This window comes from Salmo salar, chromosome 04 (genome assembly GCF_965601325.2).
Source record: "Salmo salar chromosome 04, fSalSal1, whole genome shotgun sequence".
In the NCBI taxonomy this organism is placed as follows: domain Eukaryota; kingdom Metazoa; phylum Chordata; class Actinopteri; order Salmoniformes; family Salmonidae; genus Salmo; species Salmo salar.
This window is the reverse complement of record NC_138294.1, coordinates 15,621,607-15,649,266: the sequence shown is the minus strand read 5'-3', so window position 1 is coordinate 15,649,266 and position 27,660 is coordinate 15,621,607. Positions and strand designations below refer to the sequence as shown.

The window sequence follows — 27,660 nt, the reverse complement described above, 5'->3', positions numbered from 1 at the left end:
GAGAGAGAGAGAAAGACAGAGTAAAGAGGGAGAGAGCGAGAAAGAGAGAGAGACAGAGTAAAGAGGGAGAGAGAGAGACAGAGTAAAGAGGGAGAGAGAGAGACAGAGTAAAGAGGGAGAGAGAGAGACAGAGTAAAGAGGGAGAGAGAGGAGGAGAGACAGTAAAGAGGGAGAGAGACAGAGTAAAGAGAGAGAGAGAGACAGAGTAAAGAAGGAGAGGGAGGGAGGGAGAGAGAGAGAGGAGGAGAGAGTAAAGAAGGAGAGGGGGAGAGAGAGGGGGGGAGAGGAAGAGATAGAGAGGAGCAGAGACAGAGTAAAGACGGAGAGAGAGGAGGAGAGACAGAGTGAAGAGAGAGAGAGAGAGAGAGACAGAGTAAAGAGGGAGAGAGAGGAGGAGAGACAGTAAAGAGGGAGAGAGACAGAGTAAAGAGAGAGAGAGAGACAGAGTAAAGAAGGAGAGGGAGGGAGGGAGAGAGAGAGAGGAGGAGAGAGTAAAGAAGGAGAGGGGGAGAGAGAGGGGGGGAGAGGAAGAGATAGAGAGGAGCAGAGACAGAGTAAAGACGGAGAGAGAGGAGGAGAGACAGAGTGAAGAGAGAGAGAGAGAGAGACAGAGTAAAGAGGGAGAGAGAGACAGAGTAAAGGTCGGAGAGGGGAGAGAGAGAGGAGGAGAGACAGAGTAGAGAAGGAGAGGAAGAGAGACAGAGTAAAGAAGGAGAGGGGAGAGAGGAAGAGAGACAGAGTAAAGAAGGAGAGGGGGAGAGAGAGAGAGTAAGAGAGAGAGTAAAGAAGGAAGGGAGAGAGAGGAAGAGAGACAGAGTAAAGAAGGAGAGGGGGGAGAGAGGAGGAGATACAGAGTAAAGAAGGAGAGGGGAGAGAGGAAGAGAGACAGAGTAAAGAAGGAGAGGGGAGAGAGGAAGAGAGACAGAGTAAAGAAGGAGAGGGGGGAGAGAGAGGAAGAGAGACAGAGTAAAGAAGGAGAGGGGGGAGAGAGAGGAAGAGAGACAGAGTAAAGAAGGAGAGGGGAGAGAGGAAGAGAGACAGAGTAAAGAAGGAGAGGGGAGAGAGGAAGAGAGACAGAGTAAAGAAGGAGAGGGGAGAGAGGAGGAGAGACAGAGTAGAGAAGGAGAGGAAGAGAGACAGAGTAAAGAAGGAGAGGGGAGAGAGGAAGAGAGACAGAGTAAAGAAGGAGAGGGGGAGAGAGAGAGAGTAAGAGAGAGAGTAAAGAAGGAAGGGAGAGAGAGGAAGAGAGACAGAGTAAAGAAGGAGAGGGGGGAGAGAGGAGGAGATACAGAGTAAAGAAGGAGAGGGGAGAGAGGAAGAGAGACAGAGTAAAGAAGGAGAGGGGAGAGAGGAAGAGAGACAGAGTAAAGAAGGAGAGGGGGGAGAGAGAGGAAGAGAGACAGAGTAAAGAAGGAGAGGGGGGAGAGAGAGGAAGAGAGACAGAGTAAAGAAGGAGAGGGGAGAGAGGAAGAGAGACAGAGTAAAGAAGGAGAGGGGAGAGAGGAAGAGAGACAGAGTAAAGAAGGAGAGGGGAGAGAGGAAGAGAGACAGAGTAAAGAAGGAGAGGAAGGGAGAGAGAGAGAGAGAGGAGGAGAGAGTAAAGAAGGAGAGGGGGAGAGAGAGGGGGGAGAGGAAGAGATAGAGAGGAGCAGAGACAGAGTAAAGACGGAGAGAGAGGAGGAGAGACAGAGTAAAGAGAGAGAGAGAGGAGGAGAGACAGAGTAAAGAGGGAGAGAGAGGAGGAGAGACAGAGTAAAGACAGAGAGAGAGAGGAGGAGAGACAGAGTAAAGAGGGAGAGAGTAAAGAGAGAGAGAGAGACAGAGTAAAGAAGGAGAGGGAGGGAGGGAGAGAGAGAGAGGAGGAGAGACAGAGTAAAGAGGGAGAGAGAGGAGGAGAGACAGAGTAAAGACAGAGAGAGAGAGAGGAGGAGAGACAGAGTAAAGAGGGAGAGAGACAGAGTAAAAAGAGAGAGAGAGACAGAGTAAAGAAGGAGAGGGAGGGAGGAGAGAGAGAGAGGAGGAGAGAGTAAAGAAGGAGAGGGGGAGAGAGAGGGGGGGAGAGGAAGCGATAGAGAGGAGCAGAGACGGAGTAAAGACGGAGAGAGAGGAGGAGAGACAGAGTAAAGAGAGAGAGAGAGAGACAGAGTAAAGAGGGAGAGAGACAGAGTAAAGAGAGAGAGAGAGAGACAGAGTAAAGAGAGAGAGAGAGACAGAGTAAAGAGAGAGAGAGAGAGACAGAGTAAAGACGGAGAGAGAGGAGGAGAGACAGAGTAAAGAGAGAGAGGAGGAGAGACAGAGTAAAGAGAGAGAGAGAGAGACAGAGTAAAGAGAGAGAGAGAGAGACAGAGTAAAGAGAGAGAGAGAGAGAAAGACAGAGTAAAGAGGGAGAGAGCGAGAAAGAGAGAGAGAGAGTAAAGAGGGAGAGAGAGAGACAGAGTAAAGAGGGAGAGAGAGAGACAGAGTAAAGAGGGAGAGAGAGAGACAGAGTAAAGAGGGAGAGAGACAGAGTAAAGAGGGAGAGAGACAGAGTAAAGAGGGAGAGAGAGAGACAGAGTAAAGAGGGAGAGAGACAGAGTAAAGAGGGAGAGAGAGAGACAGAGTAAAGAGGGAGAGAGAGAGAGAGACAGAGTAAAGAGGGAGAGAGAGACAGAGTAAAGAGGGAGAGAGCGAGAGAGAGAGACAGAGTAAAGAAGGAGAGGGGAGAGAGGAAGAGAGACAGAGTAAAGAAGGAGAGGGGGAGAGAGAGAGAGGAAGAGAGAGAGTAAAGAAGGAAGGGAGAGAGAGGAAGAGAGACAGAGTAAAGAAGGAGAGGGGGGAGAGAGGAGGAGATACAGAGTAAAGAAAGAGAGGGGGGAGAGGAGGAGATACAGAGTAAAGAAGGAGAGGAAGGGAGAGAGAGAGAGGAGGAGAGACAGAGTAAAGAGGGAGAGAGACAGAGTAAAGAGAGAGAGAGAGACAGAGTAAAGAAGGAGAGGGAGGGAGGGAGAGAGAGAGAGGAGGAGAGAGTAAAGAAGGAGAGGGGGAGAGAGAGGGGGGGAGAGGAAGAGATAGAGAGGAGCAGAGACAGAGTAAAGACGGAGAGAGAGGAGGAGAGACATAGTAAAGACGGAGAGAGAGGAGGAGAGACAGAGTAAAGAGAGAGAGAGAGGAGGAGAGACAGAGTAAAGAGGGAGAGAGACAGAGTAAAGAGAGGGGAGAGAGACAGAGTAAAGAGAGAGAGAGAGACAGAGTAAAGAGAGAGAGAGAGACAGAGTAAAGAGAGAGAGAGAGACAGAGTAAAGAGGGAGAGGAGACAGAGTAAAGAGAGAGAGAGAGACAGAGTAAAGAAGGAGAGGGAGGGGAGGGAGAGAGAGAGAGGAGGAGAGACAGAGTAAAGAGGGAGAGAGAGAGGAGGAGAGACAGAGTAAAGAGAGAGAGAGAGAGGAGGAGAGACAGTAAAGAGGGAGAGAGACAGAGTAAAGAGAGAGGAGAGAGACAGAGTAAAGAAGGAGAGGGAGGGAGGGAGAGGAGAGAGAGAGGAGGAGAGAGTAAAGAAGGAGAGGGGGACGAGAGAGAGGGGGGAGAGGAAGAGATAGAGAGGAGCAGAGACAGAGTAAAGACGGAGAGAGAGGAGGGAGAGACAGGAGTAAAGAGAGAGAGAGAGAGAGACAGAGTAAAGAGGGAGAGAGAGACAGAGTAAAGAGGGAGAGAGAGAGCGAGAGTAAAGAGGGAGAGAGAGAGACAGAGTAAAGAGAGAGAGAGAGAGAGACAGTAAGAGAGAGAGAGAGACAGAGTAAAGAGAGAGAGAGAGACAGAGTAAAGAAGGAGAGAGAGGAGGAGAGAGAGAGAGGAGGAGAGAGTAAAGAAGAGAGAGAGAGAGAGGGAGAGAGAAGAGAGAGAGAGAGAGAGACAGAGTAAAGAGGGAGAGAGAGAGAAGAAGACAGAGTAAAGAGAGGAGAGAGAGAGAGAGAGAGTAAGAGGAGAGAGAGACAGAGTAAAGAGAGAGAGAGACAGAGTAAAGAGGGAGAGAGAGACAGAGTAAAGAGAGAGACAGACAGAGTAATGAGAGAGAGAGAGAGACAGAGTAAAGAGAGAGAGAGACAGAGTAAAGACGGAGAGAGAGGAGGAGAGACAGAGTAAAGAGAGAGCGAGAGAGACAGAGTAAAGAGAGAGAGAGAGAGACAGAGTAAAGAGAGAGAGAGAGAGAGAGAGAGACAGAGTAAAAGAGGGAGAGAGAGAGAGAAGAGAAGACAGAGTAAAGAGGGAGGGAGAGAGAGAGAGAGAGAGTAAAGAGAGAGACAGAGTAAAGGAGAGAGAGAGACAGAGTAAAGAGGGAGAGAGAGACAGAGTAAAGAGAGAGCGACAGAGTAAAGAGGGAGAGAGAGAGACAGAGTAAAGAGGGAGAGAGACAGAGTAAAGAGAGAGAGAAAGACAGAGTAGAGAGAGAGAGAGAGAGAGACAGAGTAAAGAGAGAGAGAGAGACAGAGTAAAGAGAGAGAGAGAGAGAGAGAGAGACAGAGTAAAGAGGGAGAGAGAGAGAAAGAAAGACAGAGTAAAGAGGGAGGGAGAGAGAGAGAGAGAGAGAGTAAAGAGAGAGACAGAGTAAAGAGAGAGAGAGACAGAGTAAAGAGGGAGAGAGAGACAGAGTAAGAGAGAGAGCGACAGAGTAAAGAGGGAGAGAGAGAGACAGAGTAAAGAGGGAGAGAGACAGAGTAAAGAGAGAGAGAAAGACAGAGTAGAGAGAGAGAGAGAGAGAGAGAGAGAGAGAGAGAGAGAGAGAGAGAGAGAGAGAGAGAGAGAGAGAGAGAGAGAGAGAGAGAGAGAGAGAGAGAGAGAGAGAGAGAGAGAGAGAGAGAGAGAGAGAGAGAGAGAGAACAGAGTAAAGATGGTTAGGAGAGAGTGAGACAGAGGAGGAGAGACAGAGTAAAGAAGGAGAGAGCGAGAGAGGATGACAGATGTAAAGAAGGATAGGAGAAAGAGAGAGGTGGACATACAGATTAAACGAGGAGAGGGGGGAGAAAGAGGAGAGGGGGGAGAGAAAGATGTCTTTCAGCAACATTGATGCTATAATTGAAGGTGCCATTACAGACATGCGGTGGGACATGGACACGTGACCCAGACACACACACACACACACACACACACACACACACACACACACTCATAAGAGACCAGGAGGTTAAGTATTAGGCCTGTTTACAGAGTCTGGTTGAAGAGCACCTCTTGTCTAGACACCAGTGATATCAATCTGGTTCAAACTTCTGCCGAGCAGTTGCTGAGAGCTGCCATGTCTCACTGATACCCTACCGTTATACCTGTCAGGAAGTCTTCTGGACACGTTGGACAGTTCAATACTGTCCCTCTGCATTATACAGTAACTATCCAGTTAGCGGTGCAGGACATTGGCTGGCTGTTGTCATGGCGACAGCAGAAAGTCTATTGCTACATAACTCTGAAGAGAAGTGTTGAAAAAGAAAGCAGCTGTAATCTCCCCGTGTGAATTTGTAACTGTTTGGCCTTGAGTTGCTGGCCGTTGTGAGCGGAGTGAATGAGACTTCGAACGAGAGCGGTGCCACGAGTTATTCAATGTTTTTTTTTCGACTTTTCCGATGAGTTTCTTGACTCTTAACACTAGCCTAAGTTGTTAGTTACGATGCTTCTGTTCAGAGCTCGTATTCAGTGCACATGAATAAAACTTCAAATGAGAGGCAGGCCGCGAAATAGTTTATCAACGTTTTCGACTTCTACCACAATGCCCTTTTGTGTAGGCATACCCTTTTGTGTAGGCATACCCTTTTGTGTAGGCATACCCTTTTGTGTAGGCATACCCTTTTGTGTAGGCATACCCTTGAACGTGTAGATGTTCAACAACAACAAAAAATTCATAACGTTTGATAGCACCCCCTCTTGAGATTCGTGTGTGTGTGTGTGTGTGTGTGTGTGTGTGTGTGTGTGTGTGTGTGTGTGTGTGTGTGTGTGTGTGTGTGTGTGTGTGTGTGTGTGTGTGTGTGTGTGTGTGTGTGTGTGTGTGTGACTCATTCATTCCAGAAAACACCAATTATTTCCTGGTTGACACCTAGTTTAATACCTGGTCATAATGGTTTCTCCTGTTTTCCCTTCCCTTTCACTCTTCCTCCCTCCTTTCCCGTTCCCTTTCACTCTTCCTCCTTCCTTCCCTCCTTTTCCCTTCCCTTTCACTCTTCCTCCCCTCCTTTTCCCTTCCCTTTCACTCTTCCTCCCCTCCTTTTCACTTCCCTTTCACTCTTCCTCCTTCCTTCCCTCCTTTTCCCTTCCCTTTCACTCTTCCTCCTTCCTCCCTCCTTTTCCCTTCCCTTTCACTCTTCCTCCCCTCCTTTTCCCTTCCCTTTCACTCTTCCTCCTTCCTTCCCTCCTTTTCCCTTCCCTTTCACTCTTCCTCCCCTCCTTTTCCCTTCCCTTTCACTCTTCCTCCTTCCTTCCCTCCTTTTCCCTTCCCTTTCACTCTTCCTCCCCTCCTTTTCCCTTCCCTTTCACTCTTCCTCCCTTCCTTTTCCCTTCCCTTTCACTCTTCCTCCCCTCCTTTTCCCTTCCCTTTCACTCTTCCTCCCCTCCTTTTCCCTTCCCTTTCACTCTTCCTCCCCTCCTTTTCCCTTCCCTTTCACTCTTCCTCCTTCCTCCCCTCCTTTTCCCTTCCCTTTCACTCTTCCTCCTTCCTTCCCTCCTTTTCCCTTCCCTTTCACTCTTCCTCCCCTCCTTTTCCCTTCCCTTTCACTCTTCCTCCCCTCCTTTTCCCTTCCCTTTCACTCTTCCTCCCTTCCTTTTCCCTTCCCTTTCACTCTTCCTCCCCTCCTTTTCCCTTCCCTTTCACTCTTCCTCCCCTCCTTTTCCCTTCCCTTTCACTCTTCCTCCCCTCCTTTTCCCTTCCCTTTCACTCTTCCTCCTTCCTCCCCTCCTTTTCCCTTCCCTTTCACTCTTCTTCCCTCCTTTTCCCTTTCCGTCTTCCTCCCTCCTCTCGTCCTCCTTCCTCCCTCCTCTCGTCCTCCCTCTCCATCCCTGGTTTCCCTGGTTTTCCAGAACATGTTGGTGGAGAAGGTGGAACAGATGATGGAGTGGAGCTCCAGGCGTTCCGTGATCCGGATGAACGGCGATAAGTTCCGGAGGTTCGTCAAGGCCCCGCCCCGGAACTACTCGGTCATCGTGATGTTCACCGCGCTGCAGCCGCAGAGGCAGTGCTCCGTCTGCAGGTATGGAACCCCTCCGCTCCGCGACCACAGACAGGAGGCGCTATACTACACAGCACCGTGTACAGTTTTTGCAGGTTTTTGCTCCAGCCCAGTGTGTTGAGACCTGGTGAAATACACTTGAAGTAAATAGTGATTTGATTTGAAGATCAGGATGAGCTGTTTATTTGAATCAGGTATGCAGCAGGTAGCCTAGCGGTCAGAGGTTTGTGCCTGTAACCCAAAGATGGCTGGTTAGAATATCCGAGCCGACAAGGTGAATGACATGTTGATGATAGTTTGATCCAGGGGCGCTGCACTTCTATGGCTGACCCTGTAAAACAACACACTTCACTGCACCTATCTGGTTTGTGTGACAATAAAACAGAGATTTATTTGATTATTTTGGAACAAAATGATGCACACACAGCAGCCCTTCAGGACTGGACTTTCCCACCTCGGCCCAATCAGCCAATACAAGATAATACAAATCAATCATACAGTTGATGAAAGAGACAAAACAGAATAAAGAAAAGTATAATGACCATTTGACCTCTAGTGATGACCCATCAACAACTCTACAGAACAGTCAGTCTATTCAGTCTAGATCTACGTTTGGGGATTCGGGGGGGTTTAATAAAGACAAGGACATAGGCTAAAGTCATCATGTCCTTTTGACCTCCGGTGATGGTCCATCAACCTGCAAGTCTGTTCAGTCTAGATCTATTTTTGGCATTGAAATAGACGACAGTCAACATGACCTGTTGACCTCTGGTGATGACCTCCAGACAGTGATCTACTCTACATAACAGCCAGTGTGTTAAGTCTAGATCTCCGTTTTGGGGCCCAGTTTCTCTCCTCAAGGAGCCTTCACACGGAGAACCCAGCCGTTCGCTTCATTGAATAAAGATGACGCCAACCAGGGAATAATCATGTGTATTACGGAAATAGAGGAAGTTAATTTAATCCACACTGACCTTTCCCACTCCCATCATCCTCTCTGTTGCCCGTGACCCATAATGCTTTTTTAATCATCTGCTGTCGACTCAAATCACTTAATTATTTATCTCTCTCTCTCTGTTCCTCTTGTTTTTGGTTTTTCTCTCGCCCTCTCTTCCGGCTCTCGACGACGGCAGGGCCAACCTCGACGTATGCATTTATTTATCCATTTATATTAAAATGATTCATCTTAACAAGGAAACAAGGTTTCCTTTCAATTTGAGGATGTCACTCCGAAGCGCATTAGTTAATGTCACGCGCCAGCTCTCTCTGCTTCGCAATTGGGACGGACCATTTCCATAAACGATACCATCGCGTCGCTAGTCAGCGGGCGCACAAGACACATTTTGGGTTGTGACCCCCCCCCCCAAAAGCACAGACGGGCACTGGGAGGGACTGCTAATCGCCCGGGGGTCCTCGCACTGCCATCCATCACTCTTTCTTTCATTCTTCTCGTTCTCTTTTCTATACCACTCTCTCTTTGTTTGTTTCCTTCTCTCCATCTCAGTTCCTCATGCTCTCTCTCTCCCTCTCTCCAATGACGGTACCATTTAAAGTGCACTGGACGGAAAGCTGCTAATTGTTTACAGACTTTTATCACCAAAAGAGCAACCAATCACAATGCTCTCTGAAGAGACACACTATACGTGGAGCACCGCAGAGCGCGGAACACTACAAACCATATCACTTATGTAGGACCATGAATAGTACATGAAGGCAATGCAACATTGATGCAAGTCGACATGCAATTTATGGCACTTGTGTTTAATTCCCAACAGAAACGAGTGTTTTGTTACTTGCTTTATTCATGCTTTTTTGTTGTCCCGTTTGTTAATTCATGCATTGTAACGTGTGGCAGAGGACATTAAAGTTGTCAGAGGACATTAAAGTTGTCACCAGACGTTGGCGCTGCGACTTTACGAAGCCATCTGGAGTAAACATACTTTTATGGGGTTATTTGAGAGCTCTAAATGTGTGCCATGAAGCTTCAAGACTTCCACAGGCCCAAACTCTCTTTCCACTAGTTTTAAGTGTACTTTTAACTAGGGTTGCAATATTCCTGGAACTTTCGATACACTCCCTGGTTTTTCAGGTATCCCGCTTGCAGAATTCCCGGAAACAGGAGGGAATAAGCAGGAAATCCAGAATCCTCCAAGGATCTCTGGAAAACCAGGGAATTTATCGCACACTTCAGGAATTTTGTAACCCTACCTTCAACTCTATTACGTCACATTATATAAAGAAGTTTTCTGTACATTCATTTTCATTTTTTTAGCCGCCACTGTGACAGACCTGGCGGGTCCACCACTGTCTGTATTTACCCGTGACAGGTGGAGTGGCGACGACTCAATTTGCAAAATTTCCCCACTAATTGGCACGTTTGGTTTTTTTGCTTATCGTTTCCCCTGTCATGCCAGTGTAGGGGAACTGCGACGGGCATAAGAAGTGGCAGCATCGCCAGAGTTAAAAGGAAAGCGATGGGTAGAGAGATGGTGGTTTGTCGTGATGTTATCCTCGTCTGTCCAGGACGGGATAGAGCAGCAGTAATTAGAGCTGTAGCGACGTTCTTCTCAGACACTCGTTTTCACGGCATGGCGTCATTATCCTTCTCTCTGGGGAGGAACATGTGGCATGAGTCTCTCTCTCTCTCTCTCTCGTCTCTTCCAACTGCCTCCTCAAGCCAACGTGGCCATGATCATCACCAGCATTTACTCATCTGTTTCTTCTTCTCTCTTTCTCTCCCTCTCGTTTGCTCCCTCTCTTGTTCAATTTCCCTTTTGCCTTCGCCTCTGCTCCTCTGTCTTCCTCTCCTCTTTTCAACTCTATTTTCTCTCCCGTTCCCCCTCTCTATTTTCTCTCATTTCTCTCCCTCTTTTTTTCTCCCTTTTCTCTTCCTCTTTTTCTCTCTCTCTCTCTCCCCCTGTCTTTTTAACAGACAAGCTAACGAGGAGTACCAGGTGCTGGCTAACTCCTGGCGCTACTCCTCAGCTTTCTCTAACAAACTCTTCTTCACCGTGGTGGACTATGATGAGGGGGCGGACGTCTTTCAGCAGGTAACCGTCTGGATCTACCCCCCCCAGCCCCCCTCCCTCCATCAGTCCCCCTCTACGTTCCCCCGCTCGCTCCCTCCATCCCCAAAGCCCTCATTTCCATGTTCATAGTTGCCTGTCAGCCTCGGCGCGGAGACACAGCATGCTAATTAGCACGCAGGTGAAGTTTTAAAGGAGAGATGAATCATTGAAATAAGGTAAATAAATCAGAGGTGGCTGACAGGCTCTCTGCATGGTTTTATTTACCAGCGGGGGTTCGTCGTCCGGCGGCTCAGGCCACTTAGGGAGAGAGATTGGGGTTTCACATCAGCTGAACATTGTTTTGGACGTGCCTCTGATTGTCAATTATATATACGATCATGTCGGATGACATTTAGCGAAGTACTCGCTTACACAAATGCTCATGTACCTTGCAATGGATGTATACTCTTGATGTATGTAGATGAGCTCTCTTATCCAACCCACATACTGTACTCATGACTCAGTCCATGCACACTCTGCATACAGTACTCTGAATGTATCATCCATATTATAAACTGAGTTTGTCCAGCCCTGAAGTCTGATTGGCCGAAAGCGGTAGTATATCAGACCGTATATCACGGGTATTACTGTACTAATTACATTTGTAAACAGTTTATAATAGCAGTAAGGCACCTCGGGGGTTTGTGGTATATAGCCAATATACCACAGCTAACGGCTGTGTCCAGGCACTCCGCGTTGTGTCGTGCTTAAGAACAGCCCTTAGCCGTGGTATATTGGCCATAGTAGCCACTGTCGTGCACTCACTGCAGGCTGACAGCTAGATAAACACCAGTGTGGGAGATTGATAAGAGTCGGTTCTGCACAACCAACCTCTTTCCCTGGGGTTGTCATTATTTTCCCAGGGTGCATCCATAGGTGGGCCGTGGGCGAAGCCCGTGTGGGCGTATGTGTGTGCATGTCACCGGGCACCTGAGTTTCTTACAGTACATCACCGCCTGCTGTGTCACTCAGTGCAGACTTCGATACAGTCGGAAAACAACCTGCCCCAACACATAAATAACATATTCCACATCGCCATAGCAACTCAGCACCAGAGAAACCCATAATAGAACTTTGGTTTCTTATCACTAACAGTCGTTTGCATGACAATAAACAGATGTGAAGCTTCCAATCGCACATTACCATAGCCAATGAGCAATTAATCTGGGTTAAATACTCACCCCTGAGGTACGCCTCACACTCTCCACTCGAGCAATTATGCGATTACGGGCCTCTAAGATTAAAAGGACATGTAATTAAATGCAGATCACTTTGTCTAGCTTTTCTTTTGTTCTAATGGAGAGAGTGCTAATGTAGTACTCCTAATGGGCGAATCACCTCTACGCTCCAGGGAGGAAGCGGTGCGCTCCTTTCATGCAATTAAGAGAAATAACCTCTGTAATGATCCTCACTTTGTTCTCTGTGAGTTTGGAGGGGGGAGGAGACTGACTTTTTAGTTGATATGAATTGCGGGAAGAGGGGTTTGGAAGGTAAACCAAGTGGAAAGAGAGAGACCGAGAATCACTCAGTGGAGAGGTATTGACACAAGTAGATAGAGATATATCTAAGAGGGAAAGAGGTTCATTTTAAAGACAGAATCGGGAAAGACAGATACAGATTGAGAGAAAGAGAGAAACAATTGAAAGAGAGGGAGAGGGGAATATCGTTGAGCGGGAGAGAGAGAGATTACTGTTGAAAGAGAGGGAGGAGGCAGACACCTAGCATAATAACTACACAGTGTGCATGCCTATCCATTCATTAGGCCTAATGGCCAGCCTGTGCAGAGGGAGAGGCTAGTAATTAGGTGTATGTTAGTGCCACCAGTGAGTTCCCTGCCCCGTGCTCCTCCCTCCCTCCCTGGGTAGGTGGCCTCATGGCCAGTCACATCATAACACCACTGGGGAAAGTGAACGGTGTATAGGGGATGTTTTTGTATGGGCAGTGGTATATCTGCACACATCATGTAATTGGGGTTCTCACCACTTCTCTTGATTCTCTCTCTGCCTTTTCCACCTATGTCCCTCTCTCTCTCTCCCTCTCTCTCTCTCTCCTCCTCCCTACTGTATCTGTCCCTCTCTCTCTCTCTCTCTCCTCCTCCCTACTGTATCTGTCCCTCCCTCTCTCTCTCTCTCCTCTTCCCTACTGTATCTGTCCCTCCCTCTCTCTCTCTCTCCTCCTCACTACTGTATCTGTCCCTCCCTCTCTCTCTCTCCTCCTCCCTACTGTATCTGTCCCTCCCTCTCTCTCTCTCTCCTCTTCCCTACTGTATCTGTCCCTCCCTCTCTCTCTCTCTCCTCCTCACTACTGTATCTGTCCCTCCCTCTCTCTCTCTCCTCCTCCCTACTGTATCTGTCCCTCCCTCTCTCTCTCTCTCCTCCTCCCTACTGTATCTGTCCCTCCCTCTCTCTCTCTCCTCCTCACTACTGTATCTGTCCCTCCCTCTCTCTCTCCTCCTCCTCCCTACTGTATCTGTCTCTCCCTCTCTCTCTCTCTCCTCCTCCCTACTGTATCTGTCCTCCCTCTCTCTCTCTCTCCTCCTCCCTACTGTATCTGTCCCTCCCTCTCTCTCTCTCTCCTCCTCCCTACTGTATCTTTCCCTCCCTCTCTCTCTCTCTCCTCCTCCCTACTGTATTGTCCCTCCCTCTCTCTCTCTCTCCTCCTCCCTACTGTATCTTTCCCTCCCTCTCTCTCTCTCTCCTCCTCCCTACTGTATTGTCCCTCCCTCTCTCTATCTCCTCCTCCCCACTGTATCTGTCCCTCCCTCTCTCTCTCCTCCTCCCTACTGTATCTGTCCCTCCCTCTCTCTCTCCTCCTCCCCACTGTATCTGTCTCTCCCTCTCTCTCTCTCTCCTCCTCCCTACTGTATCTTTCCCTCCCTCTCTCTCTCTCTCCTCCTCCCTACTGTATTGTCCCTCCCTCTCTCTATCTCCTCCTCCCCACTGTATCTGTCCCTCCCTCTCTCTCTCCTCCTCCCTACTGTATCTGTCCCTCCCTCTCTCTCTCCTCCTCCCCACTGTATCTGTCTCTCCCTCTCTCTCTCTCTCCTCCTCCCTACTGTATTGTCCCTCCCTCTCTCTCTCTCTCCTCCTCCCTACTGTATCTGTCCCTCCCTCTCTCTCTCCTCCTCCCTACTGTATCTTTCCCTCCCTCTCTCTCTCTCTCCTCCTCCCTACTGTATCTGTCCCTCCCTCTCTCTCTCTCTCCTCCTCACTACTGTATCTGTCCCTCCCTCTCTCTCTCTCTCCTCCTCCCTACTGTATCTTTCCCTCCCTCTCTCTCTCTCTCCTCCTCCCTACTGTATCTGTCCCTCCCTCTCTCTCTCTCCTCCCTACTGTATCTGTCCCTCCCTCTCTCTCTCTCCTCCCTACTGTATCTGTCCCTCCCTCTCTCTCTCTCTCTCTCTCTCCTCTTCCCTACTGTATCTGTCCCTCCCTCTCTCTCTCTCTCCTCCTCCCTACTGTATCTGTCTCTCCCTCTCTCTCTCCTCCTCCCTACTGTATCTGTCCCTCCCTCTCTCTCTCCTCCTCCCTACTGTATCTGTATCTCTCTCTCTCTCTCTCCTACCTACTGTATCTGTCTCTCTCTCTCTCTCTCTCCTACCTACTGTATCTGTCTCTCTCTCTCTCCTACCTACTGTATCTATCACCAATCCTTTCCTCTCTCTCTTTCTCTTTTTCTTTCTCCCTCTGTCTCCCTTGTCCTTCTCCCTCCGTCCCTCTCCCTTGTCCCTCTCTCTCGCTCCCTTTCTCTCTCTCTCTCTCTCTCTGTCTCTCTCCAGCTGAATATGAACTCAGCCCCTACCTTCATGCACTTCCCAGCTAAGGGAAAGCCTAAGAGGGCAGACACCTTTGACCTCCAGCGGATCGGCTTTGCCTCGGAGCAGCTGGCCAAGTGGATCGCAGACCGCACTGACGTACAGGTGAGAATTCCCCCTTTACCATAATACACCTGTGATGATTGTACAGGTGACACAAGACCCGGGTTCAAATAGTATCTGTTTTCTGTCAGCTGCGCCTGATCGGGCTTGCCTGGAGCAATGGCGCTAATGGAATCGTCCCAAAGGTGCAAATACCAACAATTTAGCAGGCTCAATTGAACGCTCAACATATTTGAAAGACAACAAATACTCTTTAAACCCAGGCCTGCCTATCACCTTTTAAAGCTTTTACAAAGTGCACACAACTATTTACCTGTCACAAAACAGACAAGCATCACAAAAACATATCAGATATAATATTTGCAGCCAACTCTGTGCCAAACATGAATAGAATACCAAAGGTTATCCTTTTTATAGCTGCGTCAGAGATGGCATCATCAGTTTCAGATCCATCATAGAGATGCAAGAAGGACAAGATCACAAAAACACAATGACCAGCTAATGGCTGTGGTATCCAGTGCTTACTATATGGCCCACTGCTCTCTGAGAATTCCAATGAGATTAGAAACTGTTATCCTTTATTAGTTCCATGGCGTCCATTAAGACTCAGAGGAGCTCCTTTTTTAAAAGCCACCGTCCTCCATTACGGGGCGACATCTCCACCAGTCGTCCATTAATCCTTTGGATTCTCCGTCGTCCTGCGGATTTGAAAAACGGCGGTTGACAGTGGACAGAATGTGACTGGGACACTTTGTAATGTTTCATTGTCACATACACTGGATAGGTACAGTGAAATGTGTTGTTTTACAGGGTCAGCCATTGTGGTGCAACGCTCCTGGAGCATATTAGGGTTAAGTGCCTTGCTCAAGGGCACATCGACAGATTTTTCACCTTGTCGGCTCGGGTATTCGAACGAGCAACCTTTCGGTTACTGGCCCAATGCTCTAACACGCACAAACACTCAGTCCACAAGCAGTCTGAATTATGGGGTATGTGGTTCCCTTTATTTGAGCTAATCCAATAGCATTAGAAGGCAAGGCCGGCGATCGACCAACAAGAAGATCTGGGTTGTGTTCAAACTGAAGGAAAAAACGGACTGAAACCTGAACTTGTCCAATATGAAATGCTCATTATCGTTTTCCGTTTCCAAAAAGTTTTTCAACAGTATACAACCCTGGCCTACTATCGCTCCACATGTACATCTCTTTGTTTGAATGGGAATGTGACGTATCTTTTCATTACTGTGGATATGCTATTCCCCAGTAATATCATATTATTATACTTGATATGCCTCTATTGTAGCCTAATGCCCCACTGTACCCAAATAACATCTCACTGACATGAACCCTTGTGTTATTCAACTAGGTGAAATGACATTGTACTGAGCTATATCATTCTAAAATAGTTTTCTTTGATCAGACGAAAACTAACCGTCTCCCTCCCTCTACCTCACCTCCTTTCACTGGGTCTCCCTCCCTCCCTCTACCTCACCTCCTTTCACTGGGTCTCCCTCCCTCCCTCTACCTCACCTCCTTTCACTGGGCCTCCCTCCCTCCCTCTACCTCACCTCCTTTCACTGGGTCTCCCTCCCTCTACCTCACCTCCTTTCACTGGGTCTCCCTCCCTCCCTCCCTCTACCTCACCTCCTTTCACTGGGTCTCCCTCCCTCCCTCCCTCCCTCTACCTCACCTCCTTTCACTGGGTCTCCCTCCCTCCCTCTACCTCACCTCCTTTCACTGGGTCTCCCTCCCTCCCTCTACCTCACCTCCTTTCACTTTGTCTCCCTCCCTCCCTCTACCTCACCTCCTTTCACTGGGCCTCCCTCCCTCCCTCTACCTCACCTCCTTTCACTGGGCCTCCCTCCCTCCCTCTACCTCACCTCCTTTCACTGGGTCTCCCTCCCGCCCTCCCTCCTCCTCTCCTTCCCTCCCCCTCCTCTCCTCCTCCAGATCCGTGTGTTCCGCCCCCCTAACTACTCTGGCACCATAGCCCTGGCCCTGCTGGTGTCCCTGGTAGGAGGGCTGCTCTACCTCCGCAGGAACAACCTGGAGTTCATCTACAACAAGACTGGCTGGGCCATGGCCGCACTGGTGAGAGAGGAGCACACACACACACACACACACACACACACACACACACACACACACACACACACACACACACACACACACACACACACACACACACACACACACACATCAGCTCAATCACACACACATACCAACATGTATGCATATGCAGACAGGCACACACATTCACACACACAATGGACTGGTGAGAGCACAACATCCCTGAAGTAGGTAAGCAGAATGTTCCTATGAACGCTTCTCACAGCGTGATACTGTCTTTCCTAAGTGTTCCACATAATGGTTTGTTAGAACACTTACGTTAACAAGCTATTGATGAAGCTGCCTACACCACACGTTCTGACCACCTAGGGGTGGTGCAATACCATAGTTATTTATATATAGTCTATAAGGCAGTCTATAAGGTCCATACAGGTCTCAGGATCTTCATCTGATCACCCTGTTGCAGGAAGTGTAAAACTTGTAGTGTATTTGAGGTTTAAAAAGGCTTCTGAAGTTTGTAATTTCCACTTTGAAATATCAGACTTGATTTCCCTCATGAAAAATGTTTCAACCCCTACAAAAATGTCCATTAATTATAGTCCACTAAATAATTCAAACAGGCTCAAATTAAGGTCCTACATCTGTATGTGAAACAATATAATGTAAATTCTGCATTTCTTCAGTTTTTTGTAAACTACAATCAGTGAGCATGATCCAGCATGCTGGTCCGTCTTCATCAGCAGCAATGCTCTTATTGATAGTGAGGGCAGTACGAGGCAGAGTGGACCAGTGTCCTATGTGTTGACAGAGAGGGTTGTTATCCCGTATGTTAAGAGACAGGGAAAAGGCTGAGGAAGCCACAGAGAGTATTGATCGTAAGGGGAGCAGCGGGCAAGTCACGGAGGTCAGGTTCAATGTGGTGTTTACCTCTCCTCTGCTCTGTTGGCGTGGCGAGATGGATCGATGCGGGTGTGCAGCCTCTCTCTGTCTCTACTTCTGTCTTCTCTCTCTCTCTCTCTCTCTCTCTCTCTCTCTCTCTCTCTGCTGTCTCTTTCTCTGTCTCTGTGTGTGACTGTGAAGGAATAGCAGCAGGAGTGTTGATGAGTGTATAGTAATTTCTACCTGTAGCTTCTGTAACTTTTAAACTTCTCTTTGTTTCTGTCTGTCTGTCTGTCTGTCTGTCTGTCTGTCTGTCTGTCTGTCTGTCTGTCTGTCTGTCTGTCTGTCTGTCTGTCTGTCTGTCTGTCTGTCTGTCTGTCTCCCTCACTCTCCCTCCCTCCCTCCCTCCCTCCCTCCCTCCCTCTTTCTCTCTCCCCCTCACTCTCCCTCTCCCTCTCTCCCCATCCCTCTCTCTCCCTCTCTCCCCTTCTCTCTCTCTCTTCCTCTCTCCCTCTCTCCTCAGTGTGTGGTGTTTGCCATGACATCAGGCCAGATGTGGAACCACATCCGCGGTCCACCTTACGCACACAAGAACCCCCAGAACGGCCAAGTGGTGAGTCTGTCCACCTCTACATCCACCTCCACCTCTACATCCTGATTCCTGTTTTTCTGGGGCTATATACACTGAGTGGACAAAACATTAGGAACACCTGCTGTTTCCATGACATAGACTGACCAGGTGAAAGCTATGATCCCTTATTGATGTCACCTGTTAAATACGGTGGGAAGCATTGGAGTCAACATGGCCCAGCATCCCTGTGGAACGCGTTCAACACCTTGTAGAGTCCATGCTCTGAAGAACTGAGGCCGTTCTGAGGGTGAAAGGGGATTCATGCTCTGAAGAACTGAGGCTGTTCTGAGGGTGAAAGGGGGTTCATGCTCTGAAGAACTGAGGCCGTTCTGAGGGTGAAAGGGGGTTCATGCTCTGAAGAACTGAGGCCGTTCTGAGGGTGAAAGGGGGTTCATGCTCTGAAGAACATAGGCCGTTCTGAGGGTGAAAGGGGGTTCGTGCTCTGAAGAACTGAGGCCGTTCTGAGGGTGAAAGGGGGTTCATGCTCTGAAGAACTGAGGCTGTTCCCTCCCCTCTCCTGTATATGTCGCCACGTCTAGAAATGAAGCGATGGGAAACGCTGACTTGTTTTCCCCAGTGAAAAACGGGACAGAGACGTCTCTCATTGAGCTCCATGTGTGAATTCAAGTTGGAACTTTCTGAGTATCAGACCTGACCACTCTATGAAACCGTAACCCTGTACAGTCATTGAATTAGCCACAGTCTTTTTAATTAGCACCACTATAACGAAGAGGATAATAGGCTTTCACACTGTGGTGAAATCGCTAACGCTGTTCAACTGTAGCAAAAAGTGTTGAGACTTGGTCAGAATGAGTCGCACGCACGCACGCACGCACGCATGCACACACACACGTGTCATAGATGGAGAAATGTAAATAAATCCCTATACCATAAGCACTATCAGACAGGTGGTAACCACAAGGTTGTTATGTCTGATCTATTGCTCCTACTCTTGATCTCCAGTCTGTAGTGCTCTCGTCAATACGGGTCTCAGATCAGTGTTAACCTCTCTGGGGTATGTGGGACGTGACTGTCCCACCTGCGGGACACACTATTCAACAGCCAGTGAAATAGCAGGGCGCCAAATTCAAAAGAACAAAAATCTCATAATTCAAATTTCTCAAACATACAACTATTATATCCCATTTTAAAGATACACTTCTCGTTAATCCAACCACATTGTCCGATTTCAAAAAGGCTTTATGGCGATAGCATAACATTAGATTATGTTAGGACATCACCTTGACAAGAAAAACCACACAGCCATTTTCCAAGCAAGGAGAGGCGTCACAAAAAAACAGAAATACAGCTAAAATTAATCACTAACCTTTGATGATCTTCATCAGATGGCACTCATAGGACTTCATGTTACACAATACATGTATGTTTTGCTCGATTAAGTTCATATTTATATCCAAAATCCCCATTTTACATTGGCGTGTAATGTTCAGAAATGTTTTGCCTCCCAAAACCTCCGGTGAATGAGCACATCAATTTACAGAAATACTCATCATAAACGTTGATAAAATATGAAACTGTAATTCAAAGATTTATAGATACACTTCTCCTTAATGCAACCGCTGTGTCATATTTCAAAAAAACTTTACAGCGAAAGCACACTTTGCAATAATTTGAGTACAGCGTTCAGACACGAAACCAAACCCGCCATTTTGTGGAGTCAATAAAACTCAGAAATAATATTATAAATATTCACTTACCTTTGATGATTTTCATCAGAATGTACTCCCAGGAATCCCAGGTCCACAATAAATGTTTGTTTTGTTCGATAAAGTCCATCATTTATGTCCAAATACCTTCTTTTTTGTTCGCGCGTTCAGTCCACTACTCCAAATGCAGTAAGCGTGCAAAAATGTCACGACGAAAAGTCAAAAACAGTTCTATTTACGTTCGTAGAAATATGTCAAACGATGTATAGCATCAATCTTTAGGATGTTTTTAACATAAATCTTCAGTAATATTCCAACCGGACAATTCCAATGTCTTCAGAAAAGAAAAGGAACACAGCTCACACTCACGAGAGCGCACGCCTCTGAGCTCATGTAATTTCCTCACTCATCAACTTCCAGGCCCTCTTGTTCACGCCATATTCACAGTAGAGGCATGAAACAACGTTCTAAAGACTGTTGACATCTAGTGGAACCCTTAGGAAGTGCAAAATGAACCCTAAGTCACTGTATACTGTATAGGCAATCACTTGAAAAAACTATAAACCTCACTTCCTGGTTGGATTTTTCTCGGGTTTTTGCCTACCATGAGTTCTGTTATACTCACAGACATCATTCAAACAGTTTTAGAAACTTCAGAGTGTTTTCTATCCAAATCTACTAATAATATGCATATCCTACCTTCTGAGCCTGAGTAGCAGGCAGTTTAATTTGGGCACGGCTTTCATCCGGACGTCAAAATACTGCCCCCTACCCTAGAGAAGTTAAAGCCATCTATGGTGCTCTAAGCCACACCCTGGAGAAGGGTTTCTGGGGACGGAGGGGATGGGGGGTCGTAAAAGACAGAGACCCCACCTGGAGCTATAATTTTGTGTGTGTGTGTGCGCGTGCAGGCTTCAGCGTGGGTGTAATTCTATATGTGTGGGTGGGTGTGTGAGCGGCCATCTGGGAGCAGTCACAGTGGCTTTATGTCAGTCCAGAGACACGTCAGGGTTGCTGTGTCCCAGACACTCAGACGGTTGTATGTCGACGTGTTCCGTCTGGACGATTACGAGGAGACTCAGCTAGGAAATACAGTTTATGGGGGGGAGAGAAGGCCATGACAGGCACTCGGACACACACGCACTCCCACACGGACACACAGACACACACACAGACAGACAGGGACAAGTAAAAACATTTTGTTCAAGATGGACTCACTCATCAGCAGTGACTTTTTAGATCCAGTTTGATATGTTAGTTCTAAACCATCTATAAGCATAAATAGATATAAATGCAGTATAATATCTGTTTCTCCCAACAGTCAGAAAAGCAATATAGCATTAGGTGGTAGAATAGATGGATGTAACATTGGAATGGCACATTAAGAGATGGACAGGTTTTCTGAGAAAGTGAGATAGCGCTTGACACACAGTTAGAGGATTAGAAGAAAAATAGCTTCTCCTCTTGAAGAGTCGGTTTTCAGACAGACAGACAGACAGACAGACAGACAGACAGACAGACAGACAGACAGACAGACAGACAGACAGACAGACAGACAGACAGACAGACAGACAGACAGACAGACAGACAGACAGACAGACAGACAGACAGACAAATCAGAATGAAAGGAGCATTGTGGAATGACAATTAAGAGGAAGAGATAATTACTAATGGGTTATAAATTGTTAAACGACACATTATGTCTCATTTGTGGGGTGTGAACAGAGTGAGAGAGGCTGTGGTGGGTTGGTTCTTCTGTCCTTGTGGGGACCTATATTCCCCAAAGTCCCCACAAGGATAGTAAAATGTGACCAACCGCCTCGATTTGGTATTAGTAAGCAAAATTTGAAATGGTGTTTTTTTACATTGGATAAAAGTAGAGACTAGAAAATGGTATATCATACAATACAGTTGAGGGACAATGGGAAAGTATTTCTGCTTTGAAAGTTGATAAACTTGTAACCTCACTTTTGAGAAAATGACCCTTGAATGTTCTGGTACACCTAGTGGTGAGCTCTTCTTAGTCTACGCCCCATTCAGCATCGTTCACACCCTCTTAAGCTTTAGCCCCACCCATCTCTTTAAGGATTCACATGTGCGGCCATGTGGTAAACACACGCTATATCAAATAAAATCTATGTTTATTTGTCATATGCACAGGATACAGAAGGTGTAAACAGTACACAGTATTGATGGGTCATGTGAAGGAAATGCTATAACCTCCCTCCAGCCACATCTAGTGGACGGGTCACTATTGTCTAGATATGTACACATGTTCATGAAATACAACCGATGGCTGTAATCACCCCGAGACACACCTGGCTAACTTCATGGGTCATGTAATCATCTGGTGAAGTGGAGTCTTTTGTTTAGACATGTAGCTAGCTAGCTAAACAATGAACCGGCATAACCCCAACTAATACTACTACCAATCAATACAAACATTGTCATAGCTGTAGTATGAATCTGCAGGTAGTTAAAGCTAACAAACTAGTTTCAATGTTAACTTCTCTAGGGCCGGCGGGACGAAATCGTCCCACCTACGTAACAGCCAGTGGAATCCTGTGGCGCGTTATTCAAATACCTTAGAAATGCTATTACTTCAATTTCTCAAACATATGACTATTTTACACCATTTTAAAGACAAGACTCTCGTTAATCTAACCACACTGTCTGATTTCAAAAAGGCTTTACAACGAAAGCAAAACATTAGATTATGTCAGCAGAGTACCCAGCCAGAAATAATCAGACACCCATTTTTGAAGCTAGCATATAATGTCACAAAAACCCAGAACCTTTGATGATCTTCATCAGATGACACACCTAGGACATTATGTTATACAATACATGCATGTTTTGTTCAATCAAGTTCATATTTATATCAAAAAATAGCTTTTTACATTAGCATGTGACGTTCAGAACTAGCATACCCCCCGCAAACTTCCGGTGAATTTACTAAAAATTTACTAAATTACTCACGATAAACGTTCACAAAAAGCATAACAATTATTTTAAGAATTATAGATACAGAACTCCTCTATGCACTCGATATGTCCGATTTTAAAATAGCTTTTCGGTGAAAGCACATTTTGCAATATTCTCAGTAGATAGCCCGGCATCACAGGGCTAGCTATTTAGACACCCAGCAAGTTTAGCACTCACCAAAGTCAGATTTACTATTAGAAAAGTTTGATTACCTTTGGTGTTCTTCGTCAGAATGCACTCCCAGGACTTCTACTTCAATAACAAATGTTGGTTTGGTCCCAAATAATCCATTGTTATATCCAAATGGCGGCGTTTTGTTCGTGCGTTCAAGACACTATCCGAAAGGGTAAATAAGGGTGACGAGCATGGCGCATTTCGTGACAAAAAAATTCTAAATATTCCATTACCGTACTTCGAAGCATGTCAACCGCTGTTTAAAATCCATTTTTATGCCATTTTTCTCGTAAAAAAGCGATAATATTCCGACCGGGAATCTGCGTTTAGGTAAAAAGAGGAAAGAAAATAATGCACGGGGTCGACTCGTGCACGCGCCTAAGCCCATTGTCCTCTGATCGGCCACTTGCCAAAAGCGTAAATGTGTTTCAGCCTGGGGCTGCCTCGATATCATTCAGCTTTTTCCCGGTCTCTGAGAGCCTATGGGAGCCGTATGAAGTGTCACGTTACAGCAAAGATCCTCAGTCTTCAATAAAAAGAGCCAAGATGAACAACAACTTGTCAGACAGGCCACTTCCTGTAAGGAATCTTCTCAGGTTTTTGCCTGACATATGAGTTCTGTTATACTCACAGACACCATTCAAACAGTTTTAGAAACTTTAGGGTGTTTTCTATCCAAAGCCAATAATTATATGCATATTCTAGTTACTGGGCAGGAGTAGTAACCAGATTAAATCGGGTACGTTTTTTATCCGACCGTGTCAATACTGCCCCCTACCCCCAACAGGTTAACTAGCTAACGTTAGGCTATAACTAGCAATGCAAATTGATTTCTGATTCAAATAATATTACGCAGATCATACACGTAACATTAGCTAGCGAGCCAGCCAGCTAACGTTTGCTAGCTAACTAACAGTATACTTTAACTTGCAATAAAAATGACTTCCTGACAAAATTAGAAACGTATATCTGGAAAATGTCGCTAGACTCTTACCCGTATACATGGATGAACGCTTCAGGGCAGATTTGGAACCATTTAACATTTTGTTTGTAGCTACATCTTGTTTGGCCAGCGTTGTGTCAAGTCACTCGGTTCACATTGACCGTGGCGTGTGCAGAAAGTAGCCCATCACTCCTACTGATCTGTTGATAGCGCCTGCTAAATTCAGGGCATCAATGTTGAGAAAAGTAGCAAAATGTTTCTAGTTCTCAATGGCTAAAGTTATATCTTTCAAAAATGGTGTGGTAGAAAGGACTGTCAACACATACTGACCAGCTCATGTTAGACAGAAGCATGCTACATGGCTGACCAATCCAAACTCATCTCCTGGCATGTCCAGCCCGTCCATTATCTCAGCCAATCATGGCTAGTGGGAAGGTTTCTGACTTTTTCCGTGGCTATACCAACTAGGCTTGTAATTTAACAATTTGATTCGTATTTATGGATGGAATACAAGTTTGATATTAAGGCACATGAAAGTTCACATGTTCCAGAAGGCATTTCTGGCCAAAAAGCACATTTTGATAAAAAATAAATATTTACGTTGAAATACTGCTCCTGTGAAGTAGTGACGTGCGACGTACACCTAGTTTCCTGAAACGAGTCACATATATAAGGAAAATTCTCCCTCGTGGGGAAATTTACCATGTCCCCATGAGGACAAAGGCTATTTTAAGCTCATGTGTTAGGTTTAGGGTTAAGGTTGCAATTAGGGTTAAGGTGTGTTGGGTTCTGAGAATATGAAATATACTTATTCATGTCACTGAGAGAGAGTGGGGAATGTATAACGTTTACATTCTGTCCGGATATGTTAGCCATTAGGGATGCTATGGGACTTGAAAAGACAGTCTGGTACAAGTCAACATGACAGCCGTGAGTTGGGGAGGAGCGAGCACTTTGGGGCAGAGGTCAGGTCAGATGAAGTGAGGAAGAACAGATATCGTTCGCTCTAGCAACAGAGATGCATTGGCTGTTTAGATGTGTAGGAGGAACCTCGGCATAGGAGAAAGGGTTAAATATCAGTGCTTGTGTGAATGTCTTTTGTCTTACTCAGCTGTATTGACCCAATGGGTGAATAAACTTGGTTTGAGCTTTATTAAGCGTCCGTGAGTTTTAATAGGTTGATTTAGATCCTGACAGGTGTTAGGTTTAGTGTTAGGTTTAGGGGTTAGGGAAAATAGGATTTTGAATGGAAATCAATTGTAGGTCCCCACGAGCATAGAAGAACAAAAGTGTGTGTGTGTGTGTGTGTGTGTGTTTATCAGTGTCTGGAGCAGTTTAGTTCCAACAGATTTTTCAGACTACAAAGGGAAGCTATTTCACACAGATATGTTCCATCCAACCCCTAAGCATCGGTTGTTGTTACTGTGCTTATTTACTGGGAAAATATTATTGTTGTCGAAAGGCAACCAAAAACTAAAAACAGTGCTCGAAAACTACAGGGTGTTTTTCCAGAAAGATTTCCCGGTCATCATTTCTAGTTGTGCATTGGAGTGTGAAATTAAGAAAACAGAGAGAAAGACATTTAGTGGAGAGAAAAAACGGTGCCTTGATTTCCAAAATAAAAGCTACATTTGCATGAAATGATCCTGTTGACAGACTACTGGATGTCCTTTCTGCATTCTCTTCCCCCTCTGTCTCTTCTCTCCTCCCTCCTTCATCTGGCCCATCCACTCTTCTCTCCCTTATCACCCTCTCCCTTCATCTCTGGCCGGGCTCAAAACCCTTTGGAGAGAGAGAGAGAATGAGAGGGAGAGAGACCAGGGTTGTTTGGGTAATAAAAGCGACCGATGCGGTTGGCCAGTCGGTTCAGACTGTGCAGAAAAGCTCATGGGCGACTGGAGCTGTTTGAGGACACAGAGAGAAGAGAGAGAGAGAGAGAGAGTGAGAGGAGAGAAAGAGAGAAGCCCATTCACATTCCACACAGATAACCCACAAATAGACCTCTTACCATCCTGTCTGCTTTTCTGTTTCCCTCTCTTACTATCCCCCCTTCTCTCTCTCTCTTACCTCTCGCTCTTTCTCACCTCCCCCTCTCTTTCTCTCACCTCCCCCCTCTTTCTCTCACCTCCCCCTCTTTCTCTCACATCCCCCCTCCCTTTCTCTCACCTCCCCCTCTTTCTCTCACATCATCCTCTTTTTCTCTCACCTCCCCCTCTTTCTCTCACCTCCCCCTCTCTTTCTCTCACCTCCCCCTCTCTTTCTCTCACCTCCCCCCTCTCTTTCTCTCACCTCCCCCCTCTCTTTCTCTCACCTCCCCCTCTTTCTCTCACCTCCCCCTCTCTTTCTCTCACCTCCCCCTCCCTTTCTCTCACCCCCCCTCCCTTTCTCTCATCTCCCCCCCTCTTTCTCTCACCTCCCCCTCTCTTTCTCTCACCTCCCCCTCCCTTTCTCTCACCTCCCCCTCCCTTTCTCTCATCTCCCCCCTCTTTCTCTCATCTCCCCCCTCTTTCTCTCACCTCCCACCTCTGTTTCTCTCACCTCCCCCCTCTGTTTCTCTCACCTCCCCCCTCTCTTTCTCTCACCTCCCCCCTCTCTTTCTCTCACCTCCCCCCTCTTTCTTTTACCTCCTCTCTCTCAATCCAATTTCAATTTAAGGGCTTTATTGGCATGGGAAGTGTATGTTTACATTGCCAAAGCAAGTGAAATAGAAAAATAAACAAAAGTGAAATAAACAATACAAAAATGACAGTAAACATTACACTACAAAGTTCCAAAATAATAAAGACATGTCAAATGTCATTATGTCTATATACAGTGTTGTATTGGGGAAGATGCCAGAGCTAAGGATGATGTTAAAGAGTTTAAGTATAGCCAATTGGAATTTGTGGTCTGTATATTTGATCATTTCATTGAGGATACCATCAACCACAGGTCTTTTTGGGTTGGAGGGTTTGTATTTTTTCCTATAGTTCATTCAATGTAATTGTAGAATCCTGTAGGTTCTGGTAGTCTTTAATAGTTGATTCTAAGATTTGTATTTGATCATGTATATGTTTTTGCTGTTCGTTCTTTGTTATAGAGCCAAAAAGATTAGAGAAGTGGTTTATACATACATCTCCGTTTTGGATAGATGACTCTGTGTTGTTTGTTTAGAATTGTCCAATTTTCCCAGAAGTGGGTAGGTTCTCTCTCTCTCTTTTACCATCTATCTCTCGCTCTCTCTCCTATTCTCTCTCTCTCCCTCTGTCTCTCTCTTACCATCTCTCTCTTAACATCTATCTATCTCTCTTTCTATGTGAACAGAAAGGTACACCACAAACCAGGCTGGTCTGTATCCGTACAGCTCTCTCTGCCCACAGTCATTTTTTTATTTGTATTTTTGGCTGCAGGCAGTTGGCTACCAGACAGGATAATAACATTATAAAAAATGGCCCAATCCTGGATGAGTATATTGAAAGAATTTATCAATTGATGAATGGGAACCAAACAGGACAAAACTAGATTAAATTGTATCTGCTCGGAGCCCAAGAACTGCTCTTGAGGATCCCGGATAATGAGAGATGTTGGTGACTAAACAAAGTCCATTTGTTAGTCTATGAGCAGTTTGAGATACTCCAGGAAGTTACGTTGCAGCCTAGCTCAGTGCTGCCCCCTCTCATTGAGGAACTCCAGTTGAAGGCCACCCAGGGTACTGCAGGCTAGCTCAGTGCTGCCCTCTCTCATTGAGGAACTCCAGTGGAAGGCCACCCAGGGTACTGCAGGCTACCATTTAGTAAGTCAGTTATCCTTCTAACTTCTTCTATGTGCTCTTTTAAAATATACCAGGACATACATCTGGTATATTAGAACCAATTAGAGGTACCATGAATGCCTTCTAAAAACATGTTTATTTACAGGAAGATTGACCAGAAAGATCACCATTTTCCATTCACTATAATGGGGGGCCTGTTTTCTGCTAACAATTCCTTCAAAACTGCGGTCAGCCTTGAACTTCCGTGGCTTCAATGAGAGGGGGCAGTCGTTCTCCCTTGGGTCAAAAGGAGATCTCCAACTGCCATTCAAGAGCACCAATTCCTAGAAGTGGACTTTCGTATCCAGGAACTTAATTTGTAAGTCGCTCTGGATAAGAGCGTCTGCTAAATGACTTAAATGTAAACTGTGGCATTAGATTGAGCCAAAATGGCTG

The 27,660-nt window shown here is 46.4% G+C and overlaps 1 protein-coding gene across 1 annotated transcript in view; it reads left to right on the top strand.

The window, feature by feature from the left end:
• The window catches only part of LOC123742415 (dolichyl-diphosphooligosaccharide--protein glycosyltransferase subunit TUSC3), a 129,789-nt gene that overhangs the window by 57,212 nt on the left and 44,917 nt on the right, over positions 1-27,660 (top strand). Inside the window, exons 2-6 of the mRNA XM_045716436.2 lie at positions 7,033-7,202; positions 10,114-10,231; positions 14,028-14,168; positions 16,076-16,216; positions 17,598-17,687. Of these exons, the coding sequence (XP_045572392.1) occupies positions 7,033-7,202; positions 10,114-10,231; positions 14,028-14,168; positions 16,076-16,216; positions 17,598-17,687 (660 nt within the window). The remainder of the gene's footprint in view (positions 1-7,032; positions 7,203-10,113; positions 10,232-14,027; positions 14,169-16,075; positions 16,217-17,597; positions 17,688-27,660) is intronic.